Source organism: Sciurus vulgaris, assembly GCF_902686455.1.
Source record: "Sciurus vulgaris genome assembly, chromosome: 2".
In the NCBI taxonomy this organism is placed as follows: Eukaryota; Metazoa; Chordata; class Mammalia; order Rodentia; family Sciuridae; genus Sciurus; species Sciurus vulgaris.
The window spans coordinates 32,900,357-32,913,870 of record NC_136462.1 but is presented as its reverse complement, the minus strand read 5'-3'; the positions used below and the strand labels follow the sequence as shown (position 1 = coordinate 32,913,870).

Genomic DNA, 13,514 nt, shown 5'->3' with positions numbered 1-13,514 from the left:
AGGGCCTCGGGCCTGGACCTACAGGGTGTGTTTGGGACGGAGAGACCAGCGCCGCTGAAGGGAAAAAGCGCCCCTGGAGGAAGAGGGAGAGAAGGCAGCGAAGACCTCAGGACAACTTCAAGCCGACACCTGACGGGAGGAAGGTAGGTGTAGCCAGTTCCAAATCCAATACAGGTCACTGTCACCTCTGCTCTTTTCAGCTACAAATTAAGAATGAGTTGCTGGAAAGCTAAGGAAGGAGAGAAATCGACCTTAACAAAATTGAGCAGAATGACATCATTCCTACTTGTCTGAAACTAAAGCTCCGCAGGGCCACACAAACAACACAGCTGAAATACTTCAGCTGTCTAGCAGGAGTGTGCAGGCCACGGTGTAGCGATCAGGAACACAGCTGACGAGACGCGATCGGTGGCGAAGAGCAGCCTACGAGCAGTATGCTTATTAGGATATGTCAGCAGTGACAATAAATATGTGCAAATGCATAGAAAAATACCATTTTTACCTTTACGTTTTTGTTTTCTAAGAGAAGGAAAGAAAAGGAGAGGCTTTTTACTAAGACTTTATAGTAGCTGAATGTTTATCACCAATTACTTCCTTTTCCCCCTGACAGTCCCATGTGTTCATACTTTTTGCTCTATTACTTCAAAGTCTGCTAACATATAATTCATAGTGTTATGACCTCACATGACAGGGCCCAAATCCAACTCTCTGGAATACCTATCAGTTATTTAATAATAAAATAAAAGTAATAATACTATCTTCCCTATGGGAAGACTTCAGATTTTTCCAAAGCTTTTTCATATTATCTCATTTAACTATTTATTTATTTATTTTTCCTTTGGCAGTACTGGCGTTGGAACTCATGGCCTTATGCAAGCTAGGCAAGCACCCTACCACTGAACTACACCCCCAATCCTACTAATTTAACTTTTCTTTCTTTTTTTTTTTTTGGCCCCAGGGATTAAACCCAGGGGCACTTAACCACTGAGCCACATCCCCAACCCTTATTTTGAGACAGGGTCTCACTAAGTTGCTGAGGATGACCTGGAACTTGGGATCCTCCTGTCTCAGCCTCCAGAGCTGCTGGGATTACAGGTGTGCACCACCACACCCAGCCTACTTTAACTTTTAAAAGAACTACTAAACTGCTACTCTGCCAAATGCCTTCATGCTAAACCACCTGCTACACAAAATCCTAAAATCCACTGACCTATCCCCAAAGGACAACCTTGCCACTAAAAGATATCCTTCACTAATGCCTTTACTAACAACCAAATTACTGGTTTCCCCCCAATTTGATGAAGCAGGGAGATATAAATCCATTTTTATAGCCAGTGGCCTTTTATAAATAGTTTTAAGATGTGATGTTTAAGTTAAAGATTTGATGTGGTAAAGCAGTATTAAGTCATTAGTTAAACCAGAGGTCTGAGCCATATGTCCCATGGCTCAGCTAAACTTATTTGGTTGCGTGATGCTAAATATCTGAGCAAACTGTTTTTCCCAATTCATATCCTTCATTAAGATTCCATGCAAAGCCAGGCCTGGAGGCACAAGCCTTAATCCCAGGTGGCTGGGAGGCCAAGGCAGGAGGATCGCAATACAAGGCCAGCCTAGACAACTTAGCGAGACCCTGTCTCAAAATAAAATAAAAAAGACTGGCTCAGTGATGAAGTACCCTGGGTTCAGCCCCCAATACCACAAAATAATAAAAAGAGCCCATGACAAGACCTCTGGCTGCCTCCCAGTCCAGATGTGTTTGTCCTTGGTATCTGACCCTGATTATTAGCGGGACTCACCACCACCCAGCGTAAGAGCCTCTATTTCTGGCCTCCTTTGCTGTTAGTCACATTTAGGTGACCATGTTGACTAGACCTCTGACCTAGAGGGGAGGTCTCTAGGAGCACCTCAGTCTGTGCTTCTGCTTTTCCTCCTCCTTCAGTCCTGTACTTGGGTCCAATAACGGTCCTCCAGTAGTATTCTTGGACTTGGAGGCTATGGTGAGGATGAAAGTCACATACTGGGATGACAGAAAAAAAATAGGAGCCTGGAGCCCTGACGACACTGTGGAGCTGCCCTGGAATCCTCCAGACACCTTTTCAAAGACAAACGTAAACCTGACTTTGTTTTTATTTATTTATTTATTGCCGCACTGGGAATCAAACCCAGGGCTCTGCACATGCTAGGCAAGGTCTCTAACCCTGAGCTATGTCCCCAGCCCTACCATCATTTTAGTCATTGTTACTTTGTAATGTTTCTTAGGTTATATACAGTCAAACCTAAACTCCACATACGTTATGTATCAGCAATGTGTATGTGCCATACAGGTGATACTGCCAGTGAATAGCAAATGACTGTTTCAAGTAGGTGATCAGGATAATAAAGCATTTTAATATGTCACTTTTTACCAAGAGTTTATAACAGCTGTATGTTTATCACTGACTACTTTCTTTTTCCCCACAAAGACGTCCTCATAAATTTATACTCTTTTTCTCTTTTAGTTCGAAGTCAGCTAACATATAATTCCTAGTATTCTGCCCTCATAAGAGAGTGACCAACCCTCCGGAATATCTAATAAAAACCAAGGAAACAGGACATATCTACAAAACACAAAGAACTTATGATTCCTAAACTGAAGGCAATGGGCATGGAATGGCATAGCATCTTTTTTTTTGGTACTAGGGGTTGAACCCAGCACTGAGCCACATCCCCAGCCCTTTTATATATTTTATTTAGAGACAGAGTCTCTCTGAGTTACTTAGGGCCTTGCTAAATTGCTGAGGCTGGCTTTAAACTCCAGATCCTCCTGCCTCAGCCTCCAGAGCCTCTGGGATGACAGGCGTGTGCCGCCACACCCAGGTGGCATAGCATTTCTAAAATGAATTTCAAATCATGCGCCCACTGCAATGGAATGACAGTGTCAATGAGGCGGCCACTGGATATATAGAATCCTAGGCAAACATCCACCCCAGACTAACGTCAAAGAGCTACTCTAAGCCACGTGTGAGATTTACAGCCGGCATCAACATCAGCACCAACCATGAGGTCCAGTGTACCAGGCTTACTTCTGGTCATGTCTTGACAAGGTCCTTCAAAACACTACCCTACATAGAAATCCTCTCTCTCCACAACATGCTGCCTGGAGGGTCCTCCAAAGGTCTTAAGGACAAAGAAAGGATCAGAGCACTGTCTTCTGCAGTGACATTTACGCCTTCTGCCCTCTCCTACCAACAGCAGAACTTTGGCAAAGCAGCTTTTCCTTTCCAAGAGCCCAGAGTCCCAAACACAAATCTTATAAAAGGTAAAACTTTGTACAGCTAGTTTGAAATGATGCTCAAATTTAAAACTTCATCAAGGAACTAATAAACTTTCACAATTTTATTATCCCAGCCCAGCTTTCTAAATAGGCTCAATTATGTAACATTAAAGCACTTTTCCTAATTCTCCCGGCGTGATAAGGATATATAAGAAAAAAATAAAGAAAATTCAGCTTCTATATCGCATTTTCTACCAACACATCTGCTGCTTCTTATATATCATACAAAGCAATCTCTAGGTAGAATATACTCTAACAAGAGGTCACCAAAAGTTTGAATTTATTTAGCACATTTAAAGAAGAGAATTTGGGAAGAGGGCTGAGAACATGATAAAGAGATAAAATAATGGCTAAGGGAAAAAGAGAAACCAGATTTTATTTTATATAAATTAAAACTCCAGTTGGGGATACAGCTCAGTTTGTATCTCCAACTGTCAAGCACAATCCCTAGCATCGCAAAAAAAAAAAAAAAAAAAAAAAAAAAGTTGATGCTTTAAAAAAAAACTCCACACATAGCATACCTAAAGTGCATATCTAACATCCCATACTCTGGCTAGGAAGAAGTTCCTATATTATGGGGGTGGAGAGTACACAGGTAGAAAAAAGTAACAGGCTATTTTAAAGGAAACTGGAAAGTATATTTGTTGGTAAATATATATATATATATATATATATATATATATAAAATATATATATAAAACCCCTATATGATTTTAAAGTGGAAAATATGCTAAATGTAAGAATTGATCTTGCAAAAGGAAAACACTGAATAAGCTCTCTTCTGTGTATCTGTTTCTGATTTTTCTACAACAAATACTACTTGTGTAACTTTAAAATGCCATTTTTAAAGTAAACTGATTAACAAGAGCATCAACAGAAAAATAACCACACCTGGAACAACTTGGAACAAAACAAGGTCAGAAGAATTTCTGGGCTTAAAACAGAAGAATGCAGAAAAAATGAAATTCCTGGGGTCCGTGTCACCCCAAAAGTCCTTCAACTCAAATGTCCAGCTCCCTGGGATAGGATGCTCAAAGTGATCTTAAGCATACTCCTTTAAGCAACTGTATGCTCTCTACAATCAGTTTAAGCAGGAGACAGCACAAATCACTCCACAAATAAAGCATAATCCTAGGTCCTCTGATTCAGCCTAGGTGAACTATGGAAATCGCCACCGACTTGCTATTTAATTATACCTAACACTTGCTTTACAATCCAGTTTATGGATACTGGGTGTTTAATAAACAGTTACTTCTCAGTTCCCTGCTATTAAACACCAGGTAGTTATGGGATTAATTAATACCACCCCTGGGCTACCAGGAACTCCATAACACGACCAGCCAGGTCATGTTCTCCAAACTGGCACTGCCACCTCAATCAGCTCCACAGTTTTCAAAATTAGTCCCTTCTTCTGATGGTCCCTTCTTGGGTGGGTACCTTAAATTGTGGTGTTTAGGCAGAAATTCAAGCAGGTGGTACAGGTCTGCTTTTACTTGCTGTCCCACAAAAAAGAAAATCCCTTTTTGATTACATATACACTTCCCTCAAGTGGGAAAAATGTGTTTTTGCAGAACATACCAGAATTATACTTTGCCAACTGCTAATAAAAGTTCAAAACCATCCCAAACCCCTCAGGTGCCCCTCTCTTCCTAAACCAGTTTTCCCTGGCACTCATTCCACTCCTGCAGCCCCACTCAAGAGTGGAAGGTTTCAGGCACGGTTTCACTGGGATCCACTCCTACTGAAGCCGTGGCCTCAGAGCGCAGGTGCCCTTAACCCTCCAGCCCGGCTCTTCCTACTACTCACTGTTGCTGGACTTAAGGTCACGGTGGATGATGGGGACGATTGCCTCATCATGTAGGTAGTTCATCCCTCTGGCGATCTGCACAGCCCAGTTCACCAGGATGTCCGGGGGGATCCTTTTCCCAGATAACACTCTATTCAAAGGCCCTCCACGAGCAAACTCCATGACTAAGCAGAGGTTGGGTTCCTTCAGACACACCCCCCTAAGGGCAATGATGTTGGGGTGCTTCAGCATGGCGAAGAGCTTGGCCTCTTGGCGAACGTTCTCTATGGTCTGGCTGATGTCCTCATCGGGGTCGTGGCGAGCTGCTTTCACGGCTACCTCATCGCCTATCCAGAAAGCACGATAGACCTTCCCAAATCCCCCAATGCCAATAATCTCTTCCAGGGTTAGCTCCGCAAAATCAATCTCTAACACTGAAAAGGAAGAAAGAAAGAAGTCAAGAACATCCTGAACATGTTTACCATTCATTTACCTCAAGAGGTGAACATAACAAGTTTGTCCTTTCTCTGGACTTTTCGGTCTCCCCGTTCATTGTGAAGTAAACTCCAGAAGAGCAGGAACTGCCATCAACCTCTTTTCGTTTGCATTGTTCTTAGTGACTAGCACATAGTAGACATTCAATAAATATTCACAGCATAAATTTCATGTGGAAAATCAGGGAGAATCCTCTATCAAGAACCAACTATTTTAACTACAGGGAATCTCAGGGATCCTTCTCTGAGACTTATTCACTTGGTGGTGAGAAACACATGATTCAGGGCCAGGGCAGATACACAATAGTCACACCACAGTTTGAGAAAAGTGTTTACAGAAGTCTGATAAGAGGATGAGAAGAGTCACTTACTCCCACACCAGGACAGGGGACTAAGAGAGTGACTGGGAAAGGGAGTCTCAAGAAAGACAACCCTTGAAATGGGCCCTACAGAATGAATGGAAGGCATCTCATCAGGTGATGAAGGAGATCAGGGTGAAGGACATTCAGGCAGGGGAAAGAACATGAACAAGAACATGGGACATGAGGGAATATGATATATTAGGAACCTGAGGGAGTCCAATGTGCCTGGATCATATGCACTTGGATAGGAGATGAGGCTCAAAGTCTTTTGGGGAGTAACCAAGTAGTAAAATGCTTTCAAATCTTTCTGAAGGGCTTGAACATCAGGCTGTAAATGACAGGAGTCACGTCATTTTCAGGAGGGTAGTGCTGTTTGACTTGTGACTTAGAAAGGACAGCAATTATGGCAGCCAAGTACAGTATAACCTGAAAGGCAAAAGGGCCACTGAGAAAGCCACTGTAGTGACCCAAGTGTGCTGAGCCTCAGCAGCAGTGAGGACAGGGGTACTGAGTCCACCTGGGAGACTTACAGAATTTGGTTCTACCAGGACCTGATGACTGAGATGTATGGGAAAGGAGCCTCACAGGAGACATCTTAATCCAGCAGACACCAATCCCCAGCTCAATTCTTGATGCTTCCAGTATCACCCCAAACGCTCATTCTCCTTCCCAAATCCAGAGTCTGAACCTGAGGTACTTGATTATACCTTTAGCTCTGTTTGGAAAGGTTTTCATGGGTAGATAATAATAGCTACCAGTGATTATAAATCTTGGGCTAGTTATGGTGTTAAGTGCTCTATGAGCAAAATGTTATTTTCTGTTTCTCTCACAAAACCCTATCCTCTGTCCTCTCCATCTCGTTTGTCTTTACCTGGCTGATTTAAATTCATTCCTCTGGTCTCAAATGTCAATTTCACAGAAGAACTTTTAGCCCCATGACCAAATGAAGTCAAGCTCCGCTACACACATTGAACCCTTTACAATAATCTCCATTTTGCAAGAATCATCAAAGTTATAAATTACTTAATTACTTGTTGGATGACCATTTTCCTGCTGGACCGTGAAAAAGAACAGAGATTCTGTCAGCCTTTTTCACTACTGTACTTACCGTGCCAAACATTTAGTAGGTGACCAAGAGATCACTAAAATAAAAATGAAAATAGCATCAACAAAAATCTACCTCAGTAGGAAATAAACCAAATTCAGATCTGCAAAAGTGAATTGGGCCATCTGAAACAAATACAGAGAATTATCACACTTTACTAAAAAAAAAAAAAACTAAAAAACTAAGAAAACAAAGATATATTTCTGAACTTTTGGCAAGACCAATGGAGGAACTGCCCACTGCTGGCTGTTCCCTTCCTTACTTGGCCAGTCCCACAACACCCCCGCTCTCCACTCGGAGGCTGGTGGTGTTCAAAAATCTGTTCTTGCTTAATTATAGTACTTCCATCCTATCTGGAGCTGATATTCATTTGTGTTTTGCAATGCACTGGCAATCTGCGCAAAGGAAACTCTTAGGATATATCAGATGAACTGCCTTTAGGTATATAAAGAGTAGAGACCATCTTGACGCCAAAAGTTCCAACTGTTATTGTCTTGGGGCTGGGAAAGAGCTCAGTGGTAGAACATGTGCCTAGCATGCACAAGGTCTTGGGTAGAGTCCCCAGCACAACACACACAAAAAAATGTTATCACTTCATCTGGAAGTTTCCCTGAAAAATAAATGGTATGGCAGATACTGAATCTAGCCACCAGCATCCATTCCAAAATCCTTATAGCATGCAGATGCCAGAAAGTTAAAAACTACATTTCCCAGGCTCCCTTACAGCTAGAGTTCTACGTGCAAATTAAAATTCTGCCAACTAGATGTACAGGGTTTGCAAGGCAGAATGAGGTGGAGACCATCTTCTCATTGCTCCTTCTGGTGACTATGGCTGTCTGCAATAGTGTGTGAGTGTCCAATCACCAGCTCTGTAGATGCAGGAAGGCATGTTTCATAGCCAAGTGGTTGCCTAATCTCTCAGTCGCAGATACAGCAGGGTGTTGTTGAAGTCAACATCTTCCACGGCAGCTCCAGATTCTGTAACCTTCCCAATTAGAAAAGTGACAGATCGCCTGCTAGGCCAGTTCTGCAATGTTCTGGGAGTTCTTCCCAGAGGTCCAGCCGAAAGCCTCTACTCCCAAAACTTCCAACAATTCTGTGAGCACCTAATTTTCTGTGCAAAATCCCTATCTTGCTTAAAATAGTTTGAGTATTTCTTAGTCCTGAAAATGAATCTTGACTGATTACTCATTTTTGCCTCACATCACTTATGTGAATGAAAAAGACACGCCTATGGTAATGAGAGATTAGGAATCCTCTTGGAGAAATACATAAGTTAAGAGTCTCTGGCCAAAACGGGAATCATTCTTCTTCTTCTTTTTTTTTTTTTTAATTCCCTACCAGCCTTCACACTGATAAAAACTATGTGTCTTTTCAACAAATTTATTATCTTATTTCCTCAACTGAGCCTTTGAATTCTCCTGAAGGAACGGTTGTATTTTCTTTTATAGTCTCCCTTCTTTTCTCTGGTCTGAAACATAGTTGTAAACACACAGTAGGTGTTCAATATTTATTTACAAGCATGAGGCTATAAAAGATGTGATTCAGGACCAGGGTGCTGAAAGGACAGCTCCTTCAACAGCATCTCACACAAGTCAGGAAACCTCTTAGGGTCAAACATAAAATCTCAGGGTTTTTTAAATGTAGTTAAGGAAATTTTATGCAGGTCTTCAAAAAAATTATAGAACAAAAGTATAGCTTTCAAACATAAAAGACAGAAGATGGGGGGTGGGTTTGTTTCTTCTTTTCTGCTTCCCTAAGAAGTTCCTTCCGATAGGAGTTAAGGAACTGGACCTTCAGTTACAGTAGCGAGTATGTGGGACTCTTCCTTCTACTCCAGTCAAGACCTGGTTTTAAACAAGAATCAGGTCAACCTGCATTCGGCACATCCTTCAGTTTCTGAAGAAGGATATTTCCAGGAATATCAGGAACAAACCTTATTTCATTTTTGGTGTTAAGATGTTATTCCTTCTCAAGTGCATGCTTAGACACAATGTATAGGCACATTCTGGTGGGTCTGGAGTAACTGAGTGCTATATATATTATCCATTTAAAAATCTTACATGCACCTGAAAATATATCCTTCTATTTCTAGCGGATGTAGGAAAAAGAAATGAACATTAATACTGTAAATCAATGCTGACCTTAATGTATGCCCTACTTGAAAGCAGTCACAACTCTCTCCTAAGAGAAACTCTTTCTTCAAATACTTAGTTCTGTATCTCCCAAAATGATACATTTGGATCTATACATTTGTAAATCATTCACTAAAATAAATAAGAATGTGTTCCCACATTATTTATATTTGTCATGCATTCAGAACTAAACTCTAATACTGACATTGGAGGGGATAAAAACACTATGTAAATGAAAGATGGTTTATAATATTACTATCATATATTTTCTTTGACACAAGATTTAGTAATTTCATCTTTAATTCTGAATAAAGTTTGAAACAAAGCTCTCGCTTTGAAAAACAATACTATAAAACTAATCCTGAACACATTACTGCTTGACTTCATGTCTTCCATTCATGATCCAGAATGTAATCTCATAATACGTGCCCCAGGTTATTTAAAAGGGTGTCTCTGCAGAACAGTCGTCAGTGGCTCAATTTTATTCTCAGTCTTTGGAGACAAGGTTTGTCAATCACCTCTATTTTCTGAGCGATACTAACTGAGCTGGTGGACAGAGCATGCAGATGAGAGATGTACGTGTCTGCTGGGCGCAGTGGCACAGGCCTGTAATCCCAGCAGCTGGGGAAGCTGAGGCAGGAGGATCTAGAGTTCAAAGCCAGCCTCAGCAATGGAGAGGAGCTAAGCAACTCAGAGAGACCCTGTCTCTAAATAAAATACAAAATAGGGCTGGGGATGTGGATCAGTGGTCAAGTGCCCCTGGGTTCAATCTCTGGTACTCAAAAAAAAAAAAAAAGATACCCAAGTGAGGCCAAATCAGAGCACTTACTGGCACAAGGTACTGCCTTATTTCCCATCATTTGGGTTCTAGATTTAGGAATCCATTCTATCCAAGGTAACTTTTGCTACAAAAAAAAGATAAGTCCAGGCCACCTTACAGGAAAGGAGCTCCTATAGGTAGGAACACTGTTAACATGTCTGGCTCTCTAGACACAGTCACTCCTGAGTGCGGACAGCCAGCAGCACAAGACACTGAAGAAACCAAGTTCCTGCTCACAAACTTCACAGAGCTCTTCTACTCTGACATTAGCTGCCCCTAAAAATAAAATCATAGAACTCCACCCACAAAATCTGACTTACATTTAAAACTACACTGTTTCCTAACATGCCAGACTATTCATATGTCTTCTAACATATGGCCACGTTCATCTTCAACACTATTTCAAAACACTATGCCAGGACCTTTGCATGGTCTTCATCTTACCAGTACCAGAGCCAAGAAGATGTAGCTCCCAGAAACAATTTAAAGTAATGTGCCACTTACAGGCATTATAAAGATCAAGATGAAGTTTTAAACTGAATGAGAGAGAAAAAAATGAGAAGTGAAAATTTGAACATTATTTGGACAGTCAAAACACCAAAAGAAAAAGAAAAGCAGAAAATCAAGGAAAAAGGTGATGTTTTTGATATTAAGTGCTGGTATTTAAAACACATCTTAAGACAAAGTAACACAAGTGTTCAGTTGAAAATAAGCTACAGGGCAAGAAGATAATTTATGAATGAAAATTTAAGACTATTCAAATTCAGCCCTCGGTGATGATTTTTTTAAATCAATTAAGATGCTCAGTATACAAAATATGGGGAAAAAAAGTAATCACTATATATTAGCAATACTTTGTAACAGGGAAGAAATTATGGAAATTCGCAAATACAAAATAGTGTAAACTGCACTAAGAGGTACTTAAATCTTTCTTCTAAAATGACCAAGTATAATTGATTACGGGATTTTAATAGCAATTTAAATCCTTAAAAAAAAGGAAATTTCATTACAGGGTGTGGAACAGGGGACTCCTGGGAAACTGATGAAAACCAGGACACTGGGAGAAAGGCCCTGGGAGGGAACCCTGGGCATGGACCCCTTGAGATTTGACCAATTCCAAATATAGGTAAGGATCTAGGGTGAGAACAAAACAGAAAATGTATTGTCTAAAGCGTGACTGGGACTTAGCCTCCGTACCTATGCTCCTTAACTTTCAAGGGGGAACGGCATACTTTTCCCTTTCTAGTCATTTCTCCACCCATCACTTGCCCCGCCCCGTTTCTTAGCACAATATTCAATATGATTCCTAAAGGTACAACTTCTGAGACACAGGATCAGGATCCCAGAAACCAACACGACATTTCAAAGGCACTTCTGGCCCTGAGTTCACACACGCTTCCGGGTCTTGTGAGCCAGCCCAGCCCTGCGGGAGACACCTCCATCTCTCTCAAAGCAAATACCTTTAAGAGGCGGGGACCCACAGATGAGGTCGGTAAGGTCCCTGACTTGGGAACTAAGGTTATGACAGTAACCAGCAGCTTGCCTGAAATCCTTCCAGATTTGGAGGACAAGTAGGAAGAGGAAGGGATTGGGAATCGGAGAGACTTTCATGCTGGGGCTTCAGGATGTAGGAACCAGGAGCTGCTGCTAAGGTAGTCAGATGAAGGTTAAGAAGTCCAATCGCCTGAGTTCCAGGCAGGGCCTGCGGCTTCTCTAGCTTATCCAAGGCATCAGCTAAAGACCCTGAACCCCAGCGTGCGCGCATCCACCCATACCCAGGTCAATCATTCCCTGTACCCGCTTCCCACCCCTAACAGCCCTCATGAAGGGTTCCCCTTCCTCCTCGACCACCCCAGGGCTCCATCCTTCCACCTCCCCGCCGGATCCCCGGCCCCGCCTTCGTCTTACACTGAATGGGCGGGTAGCAACTGGGGTCCTCGCCGCCAGGCTGGCAGCGGCTGGAAAAGGCGCTGCGCGGAGTCACGTAGTTGCTGGGGAAGATGCCCACCCGCTGGTTCAGCTGCCCGGTCCACCAGCCCTCGTCGCCGGACACCTGCGAGTCCTTGGACAGCACCTCCACCACGTCGCCCAGCCGCAGGGTCAGCTCGTCCTCTCCCGCCGCCTCGTACTCGAACACGGCCGTCCAGTAGGGCAGCGGTGCGTCGGAGCCCAGCTCCCCGGGGGGCGCCGCCGCCTCCTCCTCCTCTTCCTCCTCCTCTTCGGCCCCGGTCCCCGTTCCATCCTCCCCCGGCGGGGCGGCAGCGGCAGCGCTCGCCAGGCAGCCGAGAAGCGCTCTGGAGGGCTCCATGGAGCGGCCGATCCATAGGGTGCGGGGCTGTCGCCGCCCGCAGGAGCCGCCGCCGCCTATTGTTCATGCGGCTCCGCAGAGCTGGGGGGACCCCCCTCCCCCGACGGCGGCCGCAGGTAGGGCCGGGGCTGGCTGGGTGGGGAGAGCCGGCTGGCCCCGGCTGGCGCCGCGGAGAGACGAGTGCTCCGAGCACGAAAGCTCACCGCAGCACAGGGGCGCGGCGGGCCGGAGTCCCCGCCTGCCCGCTGGCCCCCGGGGGGCGGCCTCGCCACCTCAGCCGCCGGTACCTGGAGCGCTGCCGGTGCCCGCCGCCGCCCGCCGGCTGCCGCTCCCCTCTCCGCCCGGCGCCGCGCCCCGCCCCCCGCACCGCCCGCACGCCCGGGACCACCTGACGCGGGCCTGGCTCCGCCCCAACCCTGCGGACCCGAGGGGCGGCGCTGCGGGCCCGGGCCCGCCCCCGGGCCAGCCCTCTCTCCCATTGGCCGCGGCGGCCAGCGCACAGGTTCCTCTCGCCGTGGTTGGGGCAGCCTCGCCAGCCGCCTCGCAGGTCCCTCCCCCCCTGCGCCTCTGTCGCACCGCCCCCTCTGCGGGCTCTCCCATTCTCAAAGCCCAGGTTGACCCAGCGCTCTCTCTCATTGGCCCGCCGCAGCTGCCACCATTGGTCCACGGCACCTGTCCATTTCCTGGGAGAGTTCAACACTTGGCAGGAGGAGGCTCGGGTCTCATTGGGTGTGTGAGGAGGGAAGACTGGGTCCTGGAAGGTAACGCGGAGGGTTCATTCAGAACGAAAAGGCAGGAAGGGAGGCCGCTCCCATTGTTTGCCATGGGTGGGTAGGGGCCCCACGGGGCAGCACCGGTGTTCTTCATCGCAAAGGGGCTTTTGAAAGTCAGCAGAGGAGAAACGAATTGGGTTGCACCCCCGGAGAGAGCTGTCTTCTCCAGCGTCCTTTTCAGTTGATTCTCTACCTCTTGGGATCTACCTCTTGGAGGACCAGCTTCCGTGCTACTCCAAACCCGCCCCCACCACTCCTGCCCCAGAGCCTTCCAGCTCCTGTTTAAGCTTTTCAGGACCACTGGAATGTTCTTTAGAAGAACTCTTTAAACTACACTTCTGGCCTCAATGAAGACTAAGCACGCCCCCCCCCCCCCCTTTCAGGTTCCTGTAAGAAGAGATTCCAATACCGTCACCTT

The 13,514-nt window shown here is 44.9% G+C and overlaps 1 protein-coding gene across 2 annotated transcripts in view; it reads right to left on the bottom strand.

Annotated features, from left to right (window-relative positions):
- MAP3K9 (mitogen-activated protein kinase kinase kinase 9) overlaps nt 1-12,731 on the bottom strand; it is a 63,661-nt gene extending 50,930 nt beyond the window's left edge. The window contains exons 1-2 of one of the 2 annotated variants that reach the window (XM_079127269.1): nt 11,924-12,731; nt 5,120-5,533 (exon numbers count right to left, since the gene is read on the bottom strand). In XM_079127269.1, the coding sequence (XP_078983395.1) occupies nt 5,120-5,533; nt 11,924-12,323 (814 nt within the window). In that variant the 5' untranslated portion in view covers nt 12,324-12,731. The remainder of the gene's footprint in view (nt 1-5,119; nt 5,534-11,923) is intronic. The other variant, XM_079127270.1, reaches the window with a different exon arrangement.
- Nucleotides 12,732-13,514: the final 783 nt, after the last annotated feature.